Here is a 26,665-nt window from a genome sequence, read left to right as displayed (position 1 = left end):
CTTTCACGTTTGACAGTTAGCCCGTTTTTCCGTGCATGTCTTCATTTCAGCCCGTCTAAAGCTCCCGAAATAAACTGTTGGTGATGTGACGAAGAAGTCACATGAAGGAACAACCATAACTAAAACTAGACCAGACAAATCTCACGTAATGGCTGTCAGGAACTGTCAAGCATTGCGGGGAGTGGTCGTAAAAACTCACATGAAGTCGTGGGAAGGAGTCACTCAGAGTGCTACCAGCATTCCAGCTAGCACAATGACTGTTCGTAGTGGGTTAAAAACAATGGGGTACAGCAGTCGAGAACCTCCTTGCAAGCAGCAAAGTTCGAGTTTGTGCTAAGAGGCGCTCGAGGCGGTGCAAAGGGCGACGCCACCGGATAGCGGATGGCGAGAAATGGCAGATTTTGAGTGACGGATCAGGTATATCGTGGCAATCCAATAGTGGGTTTTTGGTTTGGCGAATGTCTCGAGAAGTTCCCTGACATCACTTGTAGTGCCAACAGTGAATTAGGGAGGAGGTGGCGTTATAGTATGGGGGTCTTTCTCGTGCTTAGCGTGTGGTGGTCCTCTCATTCCGCTTAAGAAAAAGCTAAATGCTGAAGGACATGGATGCATTTTACAGCATTATGTACTGCATAGAGGAACAGTTCTGGGACGATGTTTTTTTGTGTCAGTATGACAATGCAGCCTACAATCGTACTTAATGAACAGAAAGCAAAACATTGTGCTGAATAGCACAAGTAGTGTTGAGAGGGTGGTAAGTTATAGTGCGTGGGGAGTCCCACAGGGTTCAATTTTAGGTCCTCTGCTGTTCCTTATTCATGTGAATGACCTCCCACTTCAGCAAGCAGAACTAGTACTTTTTGCAGATGACACGAGTGTTATAATAAATCCCATTCCAGAAAAAGCAGCTGAAGATATTGTTAAGGATGTCTTTCAGAGAATTATAAAGTGGTTCTCAAAAATGGACTCTACCTTAATTTTGAAAACAACTCACTTTCTTCAGTTCTGTACACCGAATAGAGTCATACCGACAATTGATGTAGCATACTAACAGGTCTCCGTTAACAGGGTAGGTTTCTCCAAATTTTTGGGTGTTCACATCGAAGACAACTTGAACTGGAAGAAGTATATTACTGAGCTTCTCAAACAACTAAGTCGTGGTAATGAACAGATCAGCCTCCCAAGTACTTTGCATATTTCCACTCAATAATGTCTTATGGTACTGTTTTCTGGGTTAATTCATCTCTTAGACATAAAGTATCGATTGCACAAAAAAGAGGAGTGAGAATAATTAGTGGTGTTCATACAAGGACGTCATGTAGGCACCTTTTCAAGGAGTTGGGTATTTTAACTGCACCTTCAGAATACATACACTACCGGCCATTAAAATTACTACACCACGAAGATGACGTACTACAGACGCGAAATTTATCCGACAGGAAGAAGATCTGTGATATGCAAATGATTAGCTTTTCAGAGCATGCACACAAGGTTGGCGCCGGTGGCGACACCTCAACGTGCTGACATGAGGAAAGGTTCCAAACGGATTTCTCATACACAAGCAGCAGTTGACCGGCGTTGGCTGGTGAAACGTTGTTGTGATGCTTCGTGTAAGGAGGAGAAATGCGTACCATCACGTTGCCGACTGTGATAAATGTCGGATTGTAGCCTATCGCGATTGCGGTTTATCGTATCGCGACATTGCTGATCTCGTTGGTCGAGATCCAATGACTGTTAGCAGAATATGGAAGCGGTGGGTTCAAGAGGGTAATACGGAACGCCGTGCTGGATCCCAACGGCCTCGTATCACTAGCAGACGAAATGACAGGCATCTCATCCGCATGGTTGTAACTGATTGTTCAGCCACGTCTCGATCACTGAGTCAACAGATGTGGACGTTTCCAAGACAAAAACCATCTGCACGAACAGTTCGACGACGTTTGCAGCAGCGATGAACGCACATTGGAAGCGTGTATTCATCATCGCCATACTGGCGTATCACCCGGCGTGATGATATGGGGTGCCATTGGTTACACGTCTCGGACACCTCTTGTTCGCATTGACGGCACTTTGAACAGTGGACGTTACATTTCCTATGTGTAACGACCCGTGGCTGTACCCTTCATTCGATCCCTTCGAAACCCTACCTTTCAGCAGGATAATGCACGACCGCATGTTGCAGGTCCTGTGCGGGCCTTTCTGGATACAGAAAATGTTCTACTGCTGCCCTGGCCAGCACATTCTCCAGATGTCTCACCAATTGAAAACGTCTGGTCAATGCGGTGGCCGAGCAACTGGCTCGTCACAATACGCCAGTCACTACTCTTGATGAACTGTGGTATCGTGTTGAAGCTGCACGGGCAGCTGTACCTGTACACGCCATCCAAGCTCTGTTTGGCTCAATGCCCAGGTGTGTCAAGGCCGTTATTACGGCCAGAGGTGGTTGTTCTGGGTACTGATATCTCAGGAATTATACACCCAAATTGCGTGAAAATGTAATCACATGTCATTTCTAGTATAATATATTTGTCCAATGAATACCCGTTTATCATTTGCAGTTCTTCTTGGTGTAGCAATTTTAATGGCCATTAGTGCATATTCGTTAATAAAATTCGTTACAAATAATCCACCTCAATACGCGAAGAACAGTGATGTTGATACGTACAACACTAGAGGGTAAAATGACGATTTCTATCCGTTATTGAAGCGTGAGTTGCTCAAAAGGGGAGTACATTATTCAACAACAAAAATCTTTGATCATTTGCCCAACAATATAAAGTGTCTGGCATGTAGCAGATCGAATTTTAAATCTAGCTTAAAATCATTTCTTTGGACAACTCCTTCTATTCCATGGACTAGTTTCTGTTTCAGAAATGGTAAAAAAAATTGCACCTCTAAATGTAGTTGCATGTATAGAACTAAAAATTTCAGTAGTATTAATATTAGCACTATTCGTTTGTATATATATATATATATATATATATATATATATATATATATATATATATATATATATATATATATCTTGTAATCTGACTTGTTCCACATCATATTGATAAAATAATCGGGAAAATGATCTACGAAACATGACATAACTAAAACAATAAAGCAGCACCTGCGAAGCAAGGATCTGTGCCCAGGTCCCGAACTGAACCAAATGGAACACCTTCAAGAGGAGTGAGAATGTCGACGTCGCTCAAGCCCAGTGTCCAACAACACTTCCGTCTCTGTTTTAAGCTCCTTAGTAAGAATGGTCTGTCATTCCTCTACAGACACCTCACTAAACGTATCCAAAGCAGAGTTCAAGTAGTCATAAAGGATACTTTTGTTGGGATAATGTACTGGCTAATGCTGTATACCTTGTCGTGTCCATTTTCCTGGAGCGTTTCTCGAGATCGCGACGTGTCGCGCAGGAGACGGACTTCGTGGTGGTGGGTTCCGGCACTGCGGGCAGCGTGCTGGCGTGCCGCCTCTCGGAGGACGGCCGGCACCGCGTCACGCTGCTGGAGGCGGGGCCTCCCGCTCCCGCCGCCGCCGCCGCCCCCAGCCTCTACCACGCCTACGAGGGCACCGTGCTCGACTGGAACTACCAGCTCGAGAAGGACCCCAACAGCTGTCTCGCCTCCACCTGTCGCTGGCCGCGAGGTGAGTTGCACTTCTCTTGCCTCGGTCTCTTCTTCACAACCCTTCCTCATATCTCAGAAACTGACTCTTGCTGGCACTGACTGCCTGATTCTGGTCAGCTTCGCCTTAAACGAGTTATGTACTTTCACCACACTCTTCGTCCGAACAGGCCTCGGAAGCCCCTAACGTACCGACGCCGTGTTATCCCGATGATCATGATGATGTCATTACGACTACGGTAACGAAAGTTAAGAAGTCGGTCGAGAAGGCTAGGATTCTTACTAGAAAGAGCAGATAAGCAGTTGTTACCACCCCACTTAGTAAATGAATCGACTTCATTAACTTCCGGTACGATGGACGTGGAAGAATTATGGGCAAATTTTAAACACATTATAAATCACGCATTGGACAAGTATGTGCCGAAAAAGTGGGCTACGGACGGAAAAGACCCACCGTGGTTTAACAGCGGTACAAGAAAGATCGGGAGAATGAGGACAGGCAAAAGTTAGTAGAGATTCGTGCTGCTGTAAAAAGAGCGATGCGCCAAGCATACAACCACTACCAACATCTTACTTTAGCAAAATATCTTGCTGAAAACCCAAGGAAATTCTGGTCTTACGTAAAATCGGTAAGCGGGTCGGAGGCTTCCATCCAGTCTCTCACTGATCAGTCTGGCCTGGCAACGGAAGACAGCAAAACGAAGGCTGAAATTTTAAATTTAGCATTTGAGAAATCTTTCACGCAGGAGGATCGTACAAACATACCGCCGTTTGAGTCGCGTACAGATTCCCGTATGGAGGACATAGTGATAGACATCCCTGGGGTTGTGAGGCAGCTGAATGGGTTGAAAATAAATAAATCGCCAGGTCCTGATGGAATTCCAATTCTGTTTTACAGAGAGTACTCTACTGCATTGGCTCCTTACTTAGCTTGCATTTATCGCGAATCTCTTGCCCAACGTAAAGTCCCGAGCGACTGGAAAAAAGCGCAGGTGACGCCTGTATATAAGAAGGGTTGAAGGACGGATCCTCAAAATTACAGACCAATATCCTTAACATCGGTTTGTTTCAAAATTCTCAAGCATATTCTCAGTTCGAATACAATGAATTTCCTTGAGACAGAGAAGTTGCTGTCCATGCATCAGCACGGCTTTAGAAAGCATCGCTTCAGCGAAACGCAACTCGCCCTTTATTCACATGATATCTCGCGAACCATGGATGAAGGATATCAGACGGATGCCATATTCCTTGACTTCCGGAAAGCATTTGACTCGGTGCCCCACTGCAGACTCTTAACTAAGGTACGAGCATATGGGATTGGTTCCCAAATATGTGAGTGGCTCGAAGACTTCTTAAGTAATAGAACCCAGTACGTTGTCATCGGGGGTGAGGGTATCATCTGGAGTGCCCCAGGGAAGTGTGGTAGGTCTGCTGCTATTTTCTATCTACATAAATGAACTTTTGGATAGGGTGGATAGCAATGTGCGGCTGTCTGCTGATGATGCTCTAGTGTACGGGAAGGTGTCGTCGTTGAGTGACTGTAAGAGGATACAAGATGACTTGGACAGGATTTGTGATTGGTGTAAAGAATGGCAGCTAACTCTAAATATAGATAAATGTAAATTAATGCAGATGAATAGGGAAAAAAATCCCGTAATTTTTGAATACTCCATTAGTAGTGTAGCGCTTGACACAGTCACGTCGATTAAATATCTGGGCGTAACATTGCAGAGCGATATGAAGTGGGACAAGCATGTAATGGCAGTTGTGGGGTAGGCGGATAGTCGTCTTCGGTTCATTGGCAGTATTTTGGGAAGATGTGGTTCATCTGTAAAGGAGACCGCTTATAAAACACTAATACGACCTATTCTTGAGTAATGCTCGAGCATTTGGGATCCCTATCAGGTCGGATTGAGGGAGGACATAGAATCAATTCAGAGGCGGGCTGCTAGATTTGTTACTGGTAAGTTTGATCATCACTCGAGTGTTACGGAAATGCTTCAGGAACTCGTGTAGGAGTCTCTGGAGGAAAGGAGGCGTTCTTTTCGTGAATCGCTACTGAGGAAATTTAGAGATCCTGCATTTGAGGCTGACTGCAGTACAATTTTACTGCTGCCAACTTATATTCCGCGGAAAGACCACAAAGATAAGAGAGATTAGGGCTCGTACAGAGGCATATAGGCAGTCATTTTTCCCTCGTTCTTTTTGGGAGTGGAACAGAGAGAAAAGATGCTATTTGTGGTACGAGGTACCCTCCGCCACGCACCGTATGGTGGATTGCGGAGTATGTAAATCCTCAGGCGATAGTCATCACTGGATGCTTTCCCGAATTCCCGGCTTTTGTCAGTTTTCGTTATTGGAACCGGTACTTCTCGATCAAGCAGCTCCTCAGTTATCCTCACAAGAACTGACTGCACCCCGCCAGCCGATAGCGCTCTGTAGACAGGCCAGTCACCCATCTAAGTGTTATCCAAGCCCAACAGCGCGTAACTTAGGTCATCTGACGGGAACCGATGTTAACAGTACGGCAAGGCCGTTTTCAGTTTCATCATGCACGCTAGAACAAAAATATTGCAGTCACTTCCTTCCTAATAACACTTATTAATTACTCATTGAAACTGTAATGTTGGCGTAGGAGGATGTCTACAACTTGTACAGAACACAGGTTGCAATTATAAGAGTCGAAGGACGTTAAAGGCAGACACAGCGCCTGAGAATTCAAAATCCAGTTTCATTCTATTTGAAGATTCAGCAAGCTGTAGAGGAAACCGAGAAGAAATTTGGAAAGGGAATTAAATTTCAGGGACAAAAAAGTAAAAGTTTGAAACTTCCAGATGAAACAGTAATTCTATCTGATTCGAAGATCAGTTGAATGGAATGGCTCGCATCATGAAAAGAAGATGTAACATAAGCATCAACTAAAGTAAAGCAAGAGTAATGGGCTGCACTCTAATTAAATCAGGTGATATAGTGGGAATTAGCAGTAGCTGAGTTTTGATACGTGAGCAGCAAAATAACTGACGACGCGCAGAGCAGGAAGGATATAAAATTGAGACTGGGAATTGGGAGAAAAACGTCTCTATTTGTCTGGAGTGTAGTGTTGAGCCGAAGTGGAATATGAACGATAAACAATTCAGTGAAGACGAGCATAGAAACTTTTGAAATGTCGTGTTAGGAAAGCTTGTTGAGAATTAGACTGGTAGGTCGAATAATTAATGAGGAGTTAGTATATTTAATTAGGGAAGCAACAAAATTTATGGTACAAGATTACTAAAAAGAAAGATTAGTTAATAGGACACATACTGAGGCGTCAATGTATGGCTGATTAGTTGATGGAGTGAAGCGTGAGTGGGGAAAATCGTAGATGAGAAGGGGAATGAATACAGAAACCAGTTTTAGATCGATATAGTTTGCAGTAGTTATGCAGATATCAGAAGCTGTGCGCAGGATAGACCAGCATAGAGAACAGTCATCAGCCCAGTCTTCAGACTGTAGATGACAGCAGCGTCTGGTACGTGCAGATTTAAAAATTCGTTGTTTTTCAATTAATAAGCAAATACGAAAATTATTTTGTTTACTTTCTCTTCATCCTTGATAAATCTCTTACTTAGGATCTAATTGAGGAACATTAGCATATCAGTTCTTTTGTCGGAGGAGAAATCATAAGGTTTTAATTGCCATCTTGAAAAATACTGTTAAGCAGTTAATTTATTGTTTGTCTGTAGGTATCTACCTGCATCCCGAGTCAAGTTCCGTGGCACTCCGATAGAGGATAAAGTGCGCATCGGCCGCGCAGTTTGGTTTTAAGTCCCCTCTAGCGGTGTGGTACGGATCTGCGGCGAGTGGATTTCAAAGCGTGCCAGGACTGCAGATATGCACCTATAAACGCACAAAATATAATTATGTACTTTGATTTTTGCAAAGTGGTGATTAAAACTTTACGTCGTCGTCTTTTATTTCTTCTTCTTCAGTTTGCACCCGGTAGCTGTGTGGTGAGCGCGACAGAATGTCAATCGTAAGGGCCCGGGTTCGATTCCCGGCTGGATCGGAGATTTTTCTCCGCTCAGGGACTGGGTGTTGTATTGTAACAATCATCATCATTTCATCCCCGTCCGCGCCCAAGTCGCCGAAGCGGCGTCAAATCGAAAGACTTGCACCCGGCGAACGGTCTACCCAACGGGAGGCCCTAGTCACACAACATTTACATTGACATTTACTTATTTATTAGGAAACTAGCTTGTTATAGTACGCCATCTCTTGCATGGTCTTCCTAGATTTCTTCTTTCAGTGTATTTATAATTGAGAGCCTTTACCAGCACTCTTTCTCCTCTCACATGGTCTACGTATTCCTTCCATTCTCTCCTTTACTTTTTCGTTGACGTTATATACTGTCCAATCACATTCATGCGAAAACCTGTCAATAGCCTGAATAAACACTTTTTACAACGCGGGCCCCTGCGAGTCGTTGAGGAAGAGAGTCGGTAAGGTTCTGGAAAGCCATGACAGGGATGTGAAACCATGCGGACTCCCGTGTCGTGGCCATCTGCACTATGTTCGTCGGTTCAGGAACTGCCCTAACGACGTGGTCTCACAGATTCTCGATTGGGTTTTAATATGGGGTGTTTGGTGGTCACGAGAATAAGGTAAACCCGTCCTGATGCTCTTTAGACGACGCTATTGTATTGCAAGCTGTCTGATGCATCGCATTGTCTTCCTGGTAAATGTCATCATACTGAGGAAAAACAAACCGCAATTAGAAAAAATGTGTGTGAAATCTTATGGGACTTAACTGCTAAGGTCATCAGTCCCTAAGCTTAGATGCTACTTAACCTAAATGATCCTAAGGACACACACCCATGCCCGAGGGAGGACTCGAACCTCCGCCCGGACCAGCCGCACAGTCCATGACTGCAGCGCCTAGACCGCTTGGCTAATTCCGCGCGGCAAACCGCAATTACAGATGGACATGCTTACCAACGATAGATGCATACATGTTTTTATCCATTGTGCCTTTCAGAATGACGAAATCACCCACGGGACCTCACGAAAATATTCGCCAGACGATAACTCTTCATCCTCCGGTCTGGACAAAAAAAAAAGAAGTTCAAATGGCTCTGAGCACTATGGGGCCTAACAGCTGAGGTCATCAGTCCCCTATAACTTAGAACTACTTACACCTAAGGACATCACATACATCCATGCCCGAGGCAGGATTCAAACCTGCGACCGTAGCAGTCGCGCGGTTCGCGACTGAAGCGCCAAGAACCGCTCGGCCACAGCGGCCGGGCCGGCCTGGATCGTTCCGACGGTTGTTACAGGGTGTTTGCTTTCAGAGGTTTCACGCCGGTGGCGCATGAAACGCGAGTCCTCTGAGAAGGCCGCCTGTCGGTACTCAGTGGACGTCCAGTTGCGGTACGGGCGTCTAAATTCCAGCTTACGTCGCCGATGAACAGCAGTCAGCATGTGTGGATGAACCAGGGGCCTGTTGCAAAGGCCCATACGCAGCGCCGCCCGCTGGAACGGTCGTTGAGGAGACACTGTTGGCTACCCCTCGCTTTATCTGGGCAGCCAGTTGCTCAAAAGTTGCACGTCTATACGCCTGTACAAATCTCCACAGCCGTCATTCACCATTGACATGTATGGCCCGTGCTCCACCACAGAAACCTCGCCGTCGATTTTACATTGCGCCAGTTTGTCATGCACGTTATAATTTAGCCATGGCCGCACACAAACAGCTTACAAACTTAACCGTTCCGGGTATATCCACCGTAAGCCCGAAAGCCAATGATCATACCCTTTTGGACGTCATATAAATCGCTCCGTTTCCGCATTACCACAATGGCTGCAGTGTTGTCTCAGTGCGCTTCACCTATCCTCCACTGCTAGTGGCGCCATTTCCCGCCTGTGATTAATTGTTGCACGTTGAAGTCGAGCGTAGGAAATATTTACTGTTGTGTACATAGTTCTGCATAGTCAGCACATACACAACTTTCCCACTAGAGCGCGCCCCGCTAAGCACAACAGCGCAGGTGCAGCTCTCGTCCGTCTCCGCACTACGAGATGGCACTGCCTTAGAGACGGACCAAATTCTGCTTCCGCCGATCCACGTATTAATATGTAATGCAGCCAATGAGATTACTGCTAACGTAGAACCTTCTCTCCTCGCGAATCACACTCACACAGTGATACCTGAACGCACGAGGTATTATAACGAATGTACAGGCCTCCGATTAGTCAGTCTGCATTTCTCTGCACCATTCTGTACCAGTCTGCATTTGTCTGTACCATTCTATAGTCAAGTTTCAGTCTGCGCCTAATAAGATTATCATATTCCTGTACTTAGCCATGAAGATAAATGTCAAGTATCAGAGATATGTGAGAATAAGATTAACGTACCAATACCAAGCGAAATTCAGATTGTCAATTTTGGTCCCCGTCAATCTGCAACTCTAAGTGTGCAAGTGGCATTTCTTCCATCTGACCTAATGGCAGAAGATAAACACGCCACAATAAGACCACGAGACATATCGCTGGCATTCACCTACTTCGTTAAAGCAACAAGTCAAATAATCTGATGGTGTGTGTACCGAAGGTCTTACAGTACACACCCCACATTTTCTTATGTCCTCATTGGTTTACTATCTTCTCTTGTACAGGGTTGTTCGAAATGATCTAGATACTTTCAAGTGATTGCAAAAAAAAGTCTGGCAGTATATGATTAGATGAATGAAAACAGCAACTTACAAAGTTTTTGTGTCATGTTCACAACTGTTTTATGTGTGAACGATTATCGCATGGATGAGTTTTATATGTGAATGATTATCGACCGCATGAGAGTCAGTAACAGGTGCCCAGATACGTCCTACTTAGTGATGTTGAGGGAAAGTGGTGGTATGAAAATGGTGTCTTTGATGTAACCACACAAGCAAAAATCACATGGTGTCGGGTCTGGAAAACATGGTAACCATGCCATAAACTGGAGATTGCAAGGCAATGCACAAGTGATCGGTCATAGTAGCCACGTACATCATTGCGAAACTGCAGTGGAGCGACACCCTGCTGGAAAATGAAATTGTCTCTGTCCTCTTGCAACTGCGACATGAACTGCGCAAAATGCTTTTTCTTTCGGTCTGCGGGCAATGTTACTGGAGATTGCTGTAACAAAACAAACTTCTTGAGTTGCTATTTCTGTACTTATAATCATGTAGTACCTTCCCTCAATACTAATATTTTTTACAGTCACTTGAAAATGACGATGTACATTCTTCCACTCTTCTTAGGACTCTCGTTTCCTGAGTTGGTATTCTAATTTCTTGATTGCTTGTTGTTACCCTTGTTTCAGTTCCATAAATCAGAGATGGTGTTGCTACAGTTTTATAAAACTTCAGCAGCTTTTTATCTGGCTGTAGTGTGCAATTTTTTTTTTTACAATCGTTCTACAGGTGAAATTATATTTACTTAATTTTTGATCCATATCATAGTCTTATTCATATGTAATGTCATACTCTAGATATTTAAAATGTTTGTCTTGTCCCAAGGTATACATATATAGTTGACAGACAAGCAGCATATCTTTGAGTTAATTACTTTTGAATACATTGTGGGAGTGAACAGTGATCAATGTGTTACAAATATTTACTATCAAAAACAGTCTTGATCACAATTTATTTATTATAGTCACAGGTTTCCACCTCTACTGTGGTCTCTTCAGACTTACAAGTCGTATACAAAGCTTTAATTAGAGGGCTACATACATTAAAGAAAATACATAAAGCTATAAAACTATAAAACGATGAATTACCAGTGAGTAAGAACCTCCTTCTAGTGGTAAATCACTACTGGAGAAACCAGTGTACGTCTTACTGCATATAATGGAGGCTCCGCCCACTTCTGACAGAATGATGTCATTACTAACCAATGGGTTATAGGTAGAATAACAATGTAAAATTTCTTAGTTAAAAAAATATTGTCAAGAAAGGAAAATAAACACACACTAAAGTTAGCTTGTTCAACAGCTATTGTCAATTAAGAAGCGTTAAAAATATTTGAACATGTAGGATAAATGAACTACGTTTTGATAGTACATGGGTTGCCCTCTCAAGGCCTGTTAGTGAATCATTTGGAACCACTGGTTGCCATGGTGAAGTTGGATGCCATTTCAAAGCTGTGGCACCAGGCTTCTTTCCACTGAAGTTGTTGTAAAGTCGATAGGCAAATTAGTGGTTGCTATGGTGAGGATAAACGCCAGTTAAAAGATGTGGCAGCTTTATAACTTCATTTACTTTCTTTAGTGTATGTAGCCCTCTAATTAAAGCTTTGTGTACGACTTGTAGATCTGGAGATGACCACAGTAGTGATCGCAACCAGTCACCGTAATAAATAAATTGTGATCAAGACTGTTTTTGATAGTAAATACGCTACTGGCCATTGAAATTGCTACACCACGAAGATGACGTACTACAGACGCGAAATTTAACCGACATGAAGTAGATGCTGTGATATGCAAACGATTAGCTTTTCAGAGCATTCACGCAAGGTTGGCGCCGGTGGCGACACCTACAACATGCTGACATAAGGAAAGTTTTCAAACGATTTCTCATACGTAAACAGCAGTTGACCGGCGTTGCCTGGTGAGACGTTGTTGTGATGCCTAGTGTAAGGAGGAGAAAAGCGTACCATCACGTTTCCGACTTTGATAAAGGTCGGATTGTAGCCTATCGCGATTGCGGTTTATCGTATCGCAACATGGATGCTCACATTAATCGAGAACCAATGACTGAAAGCAGAATATGGAATCGGTGGGTTCAGGAGGGTAACACGCAACGCCGTGCTGGATCCCAACGGCCTCGTATCACTAGCAGTCGAGATGACAAGAATCTTATCCGCATGGCTGTAATGGATCGTGCAGTCACGTCTCGATTCCTGAGTCAACAGATGGGGACGTTTGCAAGACAACAACCATCTGCACGAACAGTTCGACGACGTTTGCAGCAGCATGGACTATCAGCTCGAAGACCATGGCTCCGGTTACCCTGCATCACAGACAGAAGCGTCTGCAATGGTGTACTCAACGACGAACTTGGGTGCACGAATGGTAAAACGTCATTTTTTCTGATGAATCCAGGTTCTGTTTACAGCATCCTGATGGTTGCATCCGTGTTTGGCGGCATCGCGGTGAACGCACATTGAAAGCGTGTATTCGTCATCGTCATTCTGGCGTATCACCCGGCGTGATGGTATGGGGTGCCATTGGTTAAACGTCTCGGTCACCTCTTGTTCGCATTGAAGGCACTTTGAACAGTGGACGTTACATTTCAGATGTGTTACGACCCGTGGCTCTACCCTTCATTTGATCCCTGCAAAACCCTTCATTTCAGCAGGATAATGCACGACCGCATGTTGCAATTCCTGTACGGGCTCTTCTGGATACAGAAAATGTTCGACTGCTGCCCTTGCCAGCACATTCTACATATCTCTCACCAACTGAAAACGTCTGGTCAATGCGGTGGCCGAGCAACTGGCTCGTCACAATACGCCAGTCACTACTCTTGATGAACTGTGGTATCGTGTTGAAGTCACATGGGCAACTGTACCTGTACACGCCATCCAAGCTCTGTTTGACTCAATGCCCAGGTGTGTCAAGGCCGTTATTACGGCCAGAGGTGGTTGTTCTGGGTACTGATATCTCAGGATCTATGCACCCAAATTGAGTGAAAATGTAATCACATGTCATTTCTAGTATAATATATTTGTCCAATGAATACCCGTTTATCATCTGCATTTCTTCTTGGTGTAGCAATTTTAATGGCCAGTAGCGTATATCTTTGAGTGCCTGGTGACCTTGGATATCCAAAGTAATCTCACTGTGACGTGACACATCCAGGGCGCGTGGTGGGAGGCACGAGCGTGCTGCACGGCATGATGTACATGCGGGGACACCCCTGGGACTACGACCGCTGGGCGCAGTCGGGCTGCCGCGGCTGGTCCTGGAAGGACGTGCTGCCCTACTTCCTGCGCTCCGAGGACAACCTCGACGTCAAGAGGCGCAGTGACTTCGTAGACGTGAGTATCCATACACGACGCTCCTCCACATGTACTCTCCCAGTCACTGAATAGCGCACGGCAGAGCCTATTACTTTCAGCGCGCACTAAGTAACTTGGCCCGTACCTGCAGACGCCGCGCTAGGGGTGGGGACGGCAGTAGTGGTGCAAGCTACGCCGTGAACCGACACCACAGAGTAGGGGAGACCGGCTCGACAGCGGAGACCAGTACACTAACGTATATCTCGAGTGACTTGTAAGCTACAGCTAGCCACTCTGCAAATGAACGTATTAACGGGTTAAGAATAACTCGAGAACACAGACGTTCAAAGTCAATAATTTTTCATTGTAGTACCAAAAAAACGGAATAGTTGCATAAAGAATGGCTCAACCAAAAAAGACGACCACGTACTACTAGAAGGAAACCGATAAAACAAAAAAGGGATAAAAAATGTAACGTAGCAAACGACATTGCTAAACAACATATTGTGTCACATGGTGCCCTGAGAAGCTGTTCGGCAAAATTACCTCAAAATAAGTCTGACTCCATAGCTGAGGAATTAGCACAAGAGAATGCCATGCGAGAGGCCCAGGTTCGATTTCCGGCCGGGTCGGAAATTTTCTTCTATCACGGAATTGGGTGTTGCGTTGTCCTTATCATCATTTCATCATCGACACACAAGTCGCCAGAGTGACGTCAAATAAGACGACTTGCACTTGGCAGCTGAAGTCCCAAAATATGTCATATGCACATTCCATGGCTTAATTTTTTTTTCTCCTTCCTCCGCATCTGTCTGAAGTAGTGAGGATTTGGGAAGTAGCTATGGTGTATTCTCCTTATTCAGCGAATGGAATAGCTATTGGTTCCTGCAATCCTCTCAAGCACAATTATAATGAGATTTTACCCTCGCATGCATCTTATGATAAAAATTTAATGGCACAGCATACAATCACAAAGCAGATTGACAGTTCAGTGTTACAGTTGTTCTCATCAGAATCGGCAGCAAACCAATGGCACCTGCCTGATTGCCCGCCGAGGTGGACGAGCGGTGCTAGGCGCTACAGTCTGGAACCGCGCGGACCGCTACGGTCGCAGGTTCGAATCCTGCCTCGGGCATGGATGTGTGTGATGTCCTTAGGTTAGTTAAGTTTAAGTAGTTCTAAGGTCTAGGGGACTGATGACCTCAGAAGTTAAGTCCGATAGTGCTCAGAGCCATTTTTTACACCTGCCTGATTCCTTCGTCATCGGCGTAAGTCCTACTTTCACTTCCACTGACACTTACTACATGTGTTGCGTGCACCAAGTTTGTTTCCCGGATTTGCGTGATGCCTGTTAAAATATTATTGCAGTACTCAAAGCAAATGGGTTCTGCCACGCTGTTCAGTCTCCCACAAACGGGAGCATTCATAAGACAGTTTCTAGGGAGGCTAGATCTGGGGGTATGGAGTATTCTTAATGTTTCGGAAGATGGATGGCGATTTGTATGAGTATGTAGATATAAAAACCTCCAGTTTTGGCCGTGTTACAAGCCGGCATAATTTTCCTTCCCATGAGAGAAAAGTGTCTGGAGGGGAAGGTGGGGGAGGGAGGCGAAGGAACCGTGGCTGCCCCTTGTCCCAGGGTATGCGTGAGTTACTCACAATTCTGGATCCTTAATAATTATGTTTAATTGATGTTCTTGTATTATCTCTGGTCTATATAGGTTGTACAATGAACACTTGAGTGAAATGCGTTCTGCACTGCCAACCGTTCTGCAGTCACACACTCCTCGCTGTCAGCGTTGGACTCTAGATAGGTGCTGTGGATAAGGGCTGTGCCCAGTCTGCACATAAACCGTGCCCCAACAGGGTCAGACATGGTGTAGCTTTATTTAGCCTTTCTCAGGTGTTTGGGAACATTTCGGAGTCCCAGTCGCTTTGTCAGGTATCCACCCTCCGGCACCTTAGCTGGATTGAATAGCACATCACAACACTGGTTAACGTGTGGTCTTTATGGCTGTCCTTAATAGGGACAACGCGCCTTTATTTAGTATCTGTGAGTGTGTTGTCTGTTCCCCGCAGCCGTCGCTGCACGGCACGGGCGGCCCGATGACGGTGCAGCGCTTCAACTGGCAGCCGCGGCTGCTGGGCAGCATGCTGCGCGCCGCGTCGCAGCTGGGCCAGCGCGTCGGCCACGACCCCAACGGCGGCGCCGGCCAGCTGGGCTTCACGCCCGCGCAGGCCACCACCGTGCTCGGCGCCCGCTCCAGCCTGCTGCGCCAGTTCTGCGGCGGCTCCGCACGCCGGCCCAACCTCAACATCGTCACCAGGGCGCAGGTCAGTCGCAGTCTGCCGCCATAGACTAAATTTCTCTGGAGTGAGCATCCAGATGCTCAGAACAGATTTCGTGTTGTCAACATACATTGCCGGCCTGGTCACGCGATCTCGGGACGTCGCGTGTGTGTGTGTGTGTGTGTGTGTGTGTGTGTGTGTGTGTAGCGCCCTGTATATTTAGAATGTCACTACATCCCTAGTACAGACGGATTCTTTTCGTACGTGTCGTGTATTATTTATATATGTTGCACAGTCATTTTAACAGTATCCATTTGATACTGGGAATAAACCAGGTACGTAACTTTTAAGGGCAAGTGATATTACATTCTGCTTCTTTGCAATAGGTGTCATAGTTCAGATGCATTCCATTTTTGGTAGTTTTCTGTATGATACGGCACTTTATAGTATTACAGAGCCCGACGTACAGTTTTGCAGTGATAGTCCTGCAGAACGACTTGACAGTACACTAGTACTTTTGCAAGTGTCAGAAAAACACCGAATTTGCCACACATTACCGATTATATCCCTGCTAATTCGTCCTATTTTCTTGTATCTCTGAGTATTTATTTTCTCGTTTTTTCGACTTAAAGCATAATTTTTCTTACTGGTGGCACTTTGAGGCATTTATTTAACGCATTTTAAGTACTTGCCCCCAGTTTATTAAATAAATAGTAGACTGAGTAATCTACATGCATAATCGACAAGTCACTGATAAATGCATGGAGGATAGTATTTACTGAAACAACTAACCTTTCCCTTTCCTATTCAACTAGTAAATTTACGAGAGGAAGTAAGCTTTTGTACGAGTCGTGATACTTGTTATCGTAGAAAATAGGTCTACAGAATCAAGCCTTAATTACAAGGCGTCTCGAAAGTTTTAAACATATACAGTGTCTCTTACTAATATGATTACTATAATTAGAGCTACATGGTATGTACCCATGAAAAGGTACTATCCCTCCTTTCACATATTTTTCTTCGCATCCGTAGCAACAACAATAATTCGCCCTAGCTATTACACTATCAAACAACGGTGAAACACAACAAAAACTCTTGATATTATAAAGTTCAAACGCTGCAGAAAGCACGCACGCACAGCGAAGTCCCGAAAACACGTGACCATCCTGGTTTAATATTGACAACATGCACAGAACGCAATGCTCACTCCAGAGATATTTACTCTATGTCTGGCGCGCACAAGCAGCACGCCGTCGAAATTCCTATAGGGACTCTCGGTAACACTACCTTGGTTCGCCGCCGGGCCACATGGAGCGCTGCAAGTTTATCGACCCATCATTTCGGTTTCTACATCTACATATGTACTCCGCAATCCACCATACGGTGCGTGGCGAAGAGTACCTCGTACCACAACTAGCATCTTCTCTCCGTGTTCCACTCCCAAACAGAATGAGGGGAAAATGACTGCCTATATGCCTCTGTACGAGCCCTAATCTCTCTTATCTTTGTGGTCTTTCCATGAAATATAAGTTGGCGGCAGTAAAATTGTACTACAGTCAGCTTCAAATGCTAGTTCCCTAAATTTCCTCAGTATCGATTCACGAAAAGAACGCCTCCTATCCTCCAGAGACTGCCACCCGAGTCTCTCAAGCATTTCCGTAACACTCGCCTGATAATCAAACCTACCAGTAACAAATCTAGCAGCCAGCCTCTGAATTGCTTCTATGTCATCCCTCAATCCGATCTGATAGGGATCCCAAATGCTCGAGCAGTACTCAAGAACAGTTCGTATTAGTGTTTTAAAAGCGGTCTCCTTTACAGATGAACCACATCTTCCCAAAATACTGCCAATGAACCGAAGACGACTATCCGCCTTCCCCACAACTGCCATTACATGCTTGTCCCACTTCATATCGCTCTGCACTGTTACGCCTAAATATTTAATCGACGTGACTGTGTCAAACGCTACACTACTAATGGAGTATTCAATCATTATAGGATTATTTTTCCTATTCATCTGCATTAATGTACATTTATCTATATTTAGAATTAGCTGCCATTCTTTACACCAATCACAATTCCTGTCCAAGTCATCTTGTATCTTCCTACAGTCACTCAACGACGACACCTTCTCGTACACTAGAGCATCATCAGCAAACAGCTGCACATTGCTATCCACTCTATCCAAAAGATCATTTATGTAGATAGAAAATAACAGCACACCTACCACACTTCTCTGGGGCACTCCAGATGATACCCTCACCTCCGATGAACACTCACCATCGAGGACAACGTACTGGGTTCTATTACTTAAGAAGTCTTCGAGCCACTCAAATATTTGGGAACCAAGCCCATATGCTCGTACCTTAGTTAAGAGTCTGCAGTGGGGCACCGAGTCAATTGCTTTCCGGAAGTCAAGGAATATGGCATCCGTTTGATACTCTTCATCCATGGTTCGCAAGATATCATGTGAAAAAAGGGCGAGTTGCCTTTCGCAGGAGCGATGCTTTCTAAAGCCATGCTGCTGCATGGACAGCAACTTCTCTGTCTCAAGGAAATTCATCATATTCGAACTGAGAATATGTTCGAGAGTCCTGCAACAAACCGATGTTAAGGATATTGGTCTGTAATTTTGAGGATCCGTCCTTCTACCCTTCTTATATACAGGCGTCACCTGCGCTTTTTTCCAGTCGCTCGGGACTTTACATTGGGCAAGAGACTCGTGATAGATGCAAGTAAGGAGCCAATGCAGGAGAGTACTCTCTGTAAAACCCAATTCGAATCCCATCCGGACCTGGCGATTTATTTATTTTCAACCCATTCAGCTGCTTCAAAACCCCAGAGATGTCTATTACTATGTCCTCCATACGGGAATCTGTACGAGACTCAAACGGCGGTATGTTTGTGCGATCCTCCTGCGTGAAAGATTTCTCAAATTCTAAATTTAAAATTTCAGCTTTCGTTTTGCTGTCTTCCATTGCCAGGCCAGACTGATCAGTGACTGACCTGCTTACCGAGTTTATGTAAGACCAGAATCTCCTTGGCGATTAAAATATTCCATATTTGTTTCGGTTTCCTCCAAAAAAGCAAGAGTGACGATCTTATATGGAAACTCGAAATTTAGTGCGGACTTCAATGCGAGATGCTTATAATAGTTTCCACAACGAAACTTTGTGTCTCGAAACGTGGCAGCATATCCAAAGAGATTCTGGTAGTAAGTGAAGTATGCTAGAGTCAAGACACAATCAATGCCTTCTCTGCGTGATAGCAGTGGAGATACTATCGAAAACAGGGCTGCCAAATAAGAATTACTAAACACAGCCTTCCGAAATGCCTTCACAAAAGAAGACGAAGTAAATATTCCAGACTTCGAATCAAGAACAGCTGCCAACATGAGCAACGTAGAAGTAAATATCCTTGGAATAGTGAAGCAACTTATATCATTTAACAAAGCAAGTCTTCCGGTCCAGACTGTATACCAATTGGGTTCCTTTCAGAGTATGCTGATGCATTAGTTCCGTACTTAACCATCATATACAACGGTTCGCTCGACGAAAGATCCGTGCCCAAAGACTTGAAAGTTGCACAGGTCACATCAGTATTCAAGCAAGGTAGTAGGAGTAGTCCAGTAAATTACAGGACCATATCATTAACGTTGATGCGCAGCAGGGTTTTGGAACATATATTGTGTTCAAACATTATGAATTACCTTGAAGAAAACGGTCTATTGACACAAAATCAACACGTATTTAGAAAACATCGTTCTTGTGAAACACAACTAGCTCTTTACTCGTATGAAGTGTCGAGCGCTATTTACAAGGGAATTCAAACTGACTCCGTATTTCTGGATTTTCGGGAGGCTTTTGACACTGTACCTCACAAGCAGCTTGTAGTGAAATTGCGTTTTTATGGAATATCGTCTCAGTTATGTGACTGGATTTGTGATTTCCTGTCAGAGAGATCACAGTTCGTAGTAATTAACCGAAAGTCATCAAGTTAAACTGAAGTGATTTCTGGTGTCCCCGAAGGTAGTGTTACACGCTCTTTTCTGTTCCTTATCTATATAAACGATTTGGGAGACAATCTGAGCAGCTGTCTTATGTTGTTTGCAGATGAAGCTGTCGTTTATCGACTAGTAGTCATCAGAAGAGCAAAACAAATTGCTAAACGATTTCGAAACGGTATCTGTAAAGTACGAAAATTGGCAATTAACCCTAAATAACGAAAAATGTGGGGCCATCCACATGAGTGCTAAAAGGAATCCAATAACTTCAATTACAATCAGTCAAATCTAAAGGCCATATTTTCAACTGAATACCTACGAATTACAGTTACGAACAACTTAAGTTGGAAGGAACACACAGAAATGTTGTGGGAAAGGCTAACAAAAGGTTGCGTTTTATTGGCAGGACATTTTAAAAAAATCTAACAGATCTACTAAGGAGACTGTTAACATTACGCTTGTCTATCCTCTTTTAGAATACTGCTGCGCGGTGTGGGATCCTTACCAGATGGCATTGACAGAGTACATCGGAAAAGTTCGAAGAAGGGCAGCACGTCTTGTATTATCACGAAATCGGGGAGAGAGTGTCACTGAAGTGATACAGGATTTGGGATGGACATCCTTGAAACAAAGGTGTTTTTCGTTGCGGAGGAATCTTCTCACGAAATTCCAATCACCAGCTTTCTCCTCCGAATGCGAAAATATTTTGTTGGCGCCGACGTACATAGGGAGAAACGATCAGCAAGAAAAAATAAGGTAAATCTGATCTCGTACGGAAAGATATACGTGTTCGTTCTTTGGGCGCGCTATACGAGATTGGAATAATAGAAAATTGGGAAGGTGGTTCGATGAATCCTCTGCCAGGCACTTAAATGTGATTTGCAGAGTTCCACGTAGATGTTGCTGTTTACGGGTTCATGTGTGTACTGCACTCTGAATTGCATTGTGAATATGTTGCTCGTATTCTGCTTGATTTTTCCATGCATCCGTAATATTGGATGAAGTAAATGATTCCATATTTGTTTTGTTTGATATAAAACAGAAGCTGGTTTCATCGCACAGTGTTTTGTGGACATTCGTTCCTGCTTACGAACCAATGTGCAAACTGCTCGATTTAAATGTATTGTACGCATATTGCTCATACTCTACTTTATTTTCGTTCACATACGTTTTTCGTACTTTCTCGCATTTAAGGGAGAATTCCACATTGGCACCTTTTGGCAGAAATTACACCAAACTTTATTACATCTAGTCATGAAATGAGTGTATAACCATGATTTGAATGGTGTTACTTCTTGCCATCGAGTGTCATGCAATTTATAGTGGTTTGCAGAGTATGGATGAAATGACAAAAACATTCTTCTTCGCAAATGCTAAAAATCGGGCAATAGTTACGCAAACGTGTTGACACGTTATTAGCAGGTAATACACACAACACAGTTTAGGCAGAAATCAATTTATGGTATTAGAATAACGCTCCAACTTTAGTGAAATTTTGTAATTCTCCACTGAACGCAAGAAAGTACGAAAAATGAAAGCGAACAATTACAAAGTGGAATACGAGTAATATGGTTAAAACGGATTTAAAGCAAGCAATTCACACACGGATACTTCTGCTATACATGAGCACACAGAACATCGTGCGACAAAACCAGCCTCTGTTGTACATGAAGCTAAAGCGAATGTGGAATTATTTACGTCACCCTGTATTACGGATGCGAGCATAAATTAAGCACATTCACAGTGCAATTGAAAGAGTGCGATACACATAAAAAGCCGTGATTAGGTACACAACGCGATGAAACCAGCTTCTGTGTCATGTCAGATGATTTTCAGATTTTTACAAGCGCTAAAGCGCAATTATGTCCACCTGAAAATGGCCACATGACCAAAATTGCATTATTGTGTTTTACAGATACGTAATTTTACCATAATATAAGTTACAAAATTTTACATGGCTTTACCGCCGACTGAAACTGCAGTTCACAGTGGTCATATGTGTGTGTGTGTGTGTGTGTGTGTGTGTGTGTGTGTGTGTGTGTGTGTGTGTGTGTGTGTGTGTGAAGCTTTTTTTTGCCGAAAGCTTAAAATGTATAGCAGTCTTTTTGTTTGCCTTTCTGCGACTCAGCGTCTCCTCTATGTGGTAAAAATCAATTAACACTTCCCTGGCATTGTACTAGAACCTTGTACATATCTTGGCTGGAGGTTTCGCTGGTTTCTCAGTACAGTTGAGGGAGAAATTTAAAAGCTGAACACTAAATGACCGACGTCCTATGTAACATGAAGCAACCGGCGATATTTGTGTCATTTGATGGCTGCTGTATCTCAGATTGTTCCCAATGTCTGCAGTGACATATGCAAAGTACTTCTAAGATTTTATTACTGTTTATATAAGTAAGAAGATGTCAATAAAGTATTAGACTATCAATAAAATGTGAATATCTGTACAGCCTGCCGCATAATCTACCAGAAAAAATCTACTACAACGTTTGTTAGAGAACAGATAGTTTGGTCATAAGAAATTGGCTGTTATTTATTCATGCAGTTAGTACGCCAAAAACTTCTAAAATAACAGTGACACACCAGCAATCTAAGCACAGCTACAATGGATGTAAACAGCAAGAATGATAGCGTCCTTTATGTATTTTAAATTTTAATCAGCAGACTGGACACACATTTGTACTTGTCTTCTTTCAAGGAAAGTTATTGTCTGTTACTTTTTAACTAAAATAAATGCAAAGCTTGTGCTCATTCACTAGGTTCCCACCTGCTGGAAGCGTCTAAACTAAGCTTTCCACACATTACATCAGATCACGTACTCCCACAGCGAGTACTCGATTGTGACCAGAAAGTCGCTCATGAAAAACGGCCTTTAACGTGTTCACCATAACAATTGTATGGATTATTTTTCATGGAGCCCATGAGAAATATGGGCCCGCAATGAACTTGTGACGGCATATTAGTTGCCTTGCCCGACATACATCGCTAACACTCGATTCTGTACAGGTCCCATGGGAAATCAATATGTCAGTTCAAAGGTAACGACTATGTTATCGAGAAGTTGCTTGTAGTTAAATGCGTAGTTAAGAAGTAAGTCATTTGAAATAATAACTCGTTCCCTGTCCGGGCACAGTCGCTGGAACTCATGAGACCTGTATGCTACGTGCTATGATGCACACCATAGTGTCGGTACATAAATTTTCTGCTGTGACGTCAGTGTTTCAACAAAGTTAGCTGGATATGCTTGAGCAGTGGTTGATTTCACGGCTCAATAGATTCCTCAAAAATTTTTACGTTCATAAAGCACTGATAAATCAAAGGTGGAGAAAGGACCACAAATTATAGAACAAGAGAGTAAGTCCACCTAACTATTGATCAAACGCAAATACAGAAATCTGGTAGCTACACGAATTGTTGCACTCCCTGACAAAGTTAAGCAGACATTGTCGGATGTCCATGCAAGTTCATAGACATACCCACCATCGATGCATATGTAAATAATTAGCATTGCAATTCCCTGTCACAGGTACACTTGCCACCAGAGTGCATTAATGTCGTTCGTGTTTTGCGCTGTTACCAGCCCTGGTAGAATATACAACGAGCATGAACAGCATCAGATACTGAGTGAGCAATGTGAAGGTTATGGAAATGCCATGCACTCGTGTCAGACAGCATTATCAGTACCTGACACACCCCATTTGGCCAGCAGAGCGAATTGTGCAATTTCGAGATTTCAGATGTAATAGTGGCTCGATGTTGGTCTGCTTGGGAATGTGAGGCCAGACATAATCAATTTCATGGATGCAGTTATCCAAATCTGCTCGCCACAGGGTAAGAGCACTGCATTGTGCACCAAATAAATTGTAACTCCTTCACATCTGCACCTGCCATCCAAGAAGAAGTAACAGATTCCCTGCATCATTTTGTGCCATCCCGCATCATTGGTTGGAGTGAAGCAGCAACCAGATTGGGAAATTACCATCCCATGTGTAGACTGCCGTTAACACCTCAACACAAATAGCTGTGTTTGGAGTGGTGCAGTGACTGGAAAGTGACTGGAAAGTGTGGACTGTTGAATGGCATCATACTGTGTTCCGTAGTTCTGCAATACCCCAGATGACCATTGTCGGCCAGTATGACGACGACTTGGTAAGAGGACCCACATCTGGTGTCACGGAGTGGGGAGCCATTACATATCATGGCTGACAGTGATTAAGGAAACTGACTGCACAGCATTATGACACGGATATCCTGCGTCCTCACGTTACCTCTCATGTGACAGTATCGTGGTGCCATTTTTCAACAGGACAGTGCTCGTCCACGCAAGACACATGTATCTATTTACGCACTGTCTCCGTGACGCTCAGGTACTCCTATGGGCAGCAGAATCTCCATATCTGTCCCCTATTGAATACATGTGGGATCAGCCTGTTCCTTAACTCGATCACAGTGCCAGTATCTAGGATATCAAGCACCAGTTTATATACTTGTGGGCCAGCTAGTCTCAGGAGAAGATATAATGGCCTTATGACGTTCTTCCCAAACGAATCAGTGCAGGCATCCAAGCCGGAGTGCATGCAAAGTCATACTAATTAGTGGGCCCATACTGCCAAGTTCTTTGTAAACTTGACGCAATTGTATAATCACTGAAGTAACGTGACATACCCTCGCAATTGGTAAGTTTCGTTTCATTTTCCACCTCCTTCTGGGCGTTTCTCTACTTTTGTCAGGCAGAGTCGCTTCCATAGCGCAGCTGCAGTGTCCAAAATGCAGCTGTCAAAAATGTTATGCTGACGTGGCATAAATAATTTATTCCAGCTGAAGATGGATGAAGCCCAAAACGTGTTTTTGGCACACAAAGCTACTTTCAGAATGGTTGATTGCTGTTTTTATTCAAGTAAACCATTGCTTGTCTCTTATGTGATGTTTCAATGCCTCTAATCCAAATTCAGATTAAAAATACATTAGTACTGTGTGTGTCATGAGCTCGTGATAAGGGGATGTTACTGAAACAGAAGGACAAAGGTGAGCAGCAGAGTGGGATGTTTTTGTCTGTTACAGGTGACCCGTGTGCTCATAGACCCACACTCAAAGAGGGCCACAGGCGTGGAGTATGTGCGAAAGGGCAAGACACGAAGACTCATGGCTGCCAAAGAGGTCATCCTCAGTGCTGGAACTGTCGCATCGCCGCAGATCCTCCTCCTGTCTGGAATCGGTCCTAAGGAGCATTTGCAGAAAGTTGGTATGTAAACAAGATGTGGTACCAAAACACAGCTAACAGTGACGTAACTCTGCAGTGAAACTTATGGCCATGAACGACTTCGTCCTGGAATAGGTCGTGCTTTCCATTTGCTAGGCGTGACACTCAGTATCCCTGTAACCCTTGTCGGATTCAAAAAAGTACATTAGAGTGCCAGTGCTTGATCCAGAGGTAGTGGTTTCGGATGCTGGTAGCAAAAAAATTTTTGTCCCCACTATTTGGCAAGATAGGAAAGGAGAAGAGAGTTTATTCCATTTCTTATCACCAGTCTCTGTGATAAAATTTTGGATTAAATTACAAACGTCCCCACGGGAATCTGAAGTTTCGTGGTAGTCTGTCCACTGAGTTCATCTATTAAGTCGTTATTCAGCAATGGGCTACATTCGCTGTTTATTAGTCTCACCTTCCTCTCTCATCATCAACAACACAAGCACAATACTGTTACATTAAATGAAAGGATGGGAAGTTTTAATAGCGTTTATTGCAGATTTTGAAAAGCAATCATAAACTCCCATAGGTAATTACATCTAACATCAATCGCATTGAAAATGGTAGCTGCTGATCCATAATGAACTGTAGTATTCAGACTGTCACGGACGACATGTATGGGAAGTACCCTGATGTATTGTACTGCATATTGGAGTAATTACTTATAGAAACTAGGTATCCAGAGAATTGGTATTTGCGCCATTATGTGTTATGCAGAGATCTAACTGTTTCTATGTCTTCCTTGACATCTTACACAACATCTTAGGACTTATGACTTAGTTTCACAAGTCTTCTTCAACTACATTGTGCAATTATTCATTAGTCTTGTACTGAAACTGATTATTCCCCATAATAATCTGTCTGGTGTGGTAAGGTCTAGGCATCATGATGTACCTTTCAGTGAGCCTGGAGGTGTTGCTAAAGCATGCCCAATGCAGTAACTGCATCTTTGTTCGTTGAGGAACTGTCACATCTTTATAAAGTGCACTGGAGTTCAGTTCCGCTGTAACCATACATTATCTAAATTGTGGTTTATTAGTCATGTAATGTACATAATCTAAATTATCTGATTCAGTTACAGGACACACAACAATAGTGTAGTAAAAAATCACCATAAACATACAACAACTGGCCCTAATAATAAAACAACTAAGTGCATGTTAATTTATATAATTTGAAAAATCAAACACTGAGTAACTCCTTCCCAAACTGTCATTTATATGTTATCATTAATTATAAATTGTTCTTAGTATACTTCAAAATAGAAGCCTGTACTGAATGCTTCTGCCTGTTAACATATAATTTGACACATTCCCCGTCCCTGAAAGATTTCCTTCGTGACATTTACAGACTGAAATGTCTGAATGGAAATCCTGAGGTTTTCCAGGTGTGATTACTAAAAGTTTCCTTGTACTATTTAGACTTATTGTCTTAGGTCAAGGCTTTTTAAATGAGAACAAATCCACGTAGAACCAAAAG

At 43.5% G+C, this 26,665-nt stretch overlaps 1 protein-coding gene across 1 annotated transcript in view; it reads left to right on the top strand.

Moving 5' to 3' along the window:
* The window catches only part of LOC126284811 (glucose dehydrogenase [FAD, quinone]-like), a 49,976-nt gene that overhangs the window by 19,928 nt on the left and 3,383 nt on the right, over positions 1-26,665 (top strand). The window contains exons 3-6 of the mRNA XM_049984007.1: positions 3,414-3,645; positions 13,507-13,685; positions 15,726-15,980; positions 25,000-25,180. Of these exons, the coding sequence (XP_049839964.1) occupies positions 3,414-3,645; positions 13,507-13,685; positions 15,726-15,980; positions 25,000-25,180 (847 nt within the window). The remainder of the gene's footprint in view (positions 1-3,413; positions 3,646-13,506; positions 13,686-15,725; positions 15,981-24,999; positions 25,181-26,665) is intronic.

The sequence above is a fragment of the Schistocerca gregaria genome, chromosome 8 (assembly GCF_023897955.1).
Source record: "Schistocerca gregaria isolate iqSchGreg1 chromosome 8, iqSchGreg1.2, whole genome shotgun sequence".
NCBI lineage: Eukaryota > Metazoa > Arthropoda > Insecta > Orthoptera > Acrididae > Schistocerca > Schistocerca gregaria.
This window is presented reverse-complemented; position numbering and strand designations above follow the sequence as displayed.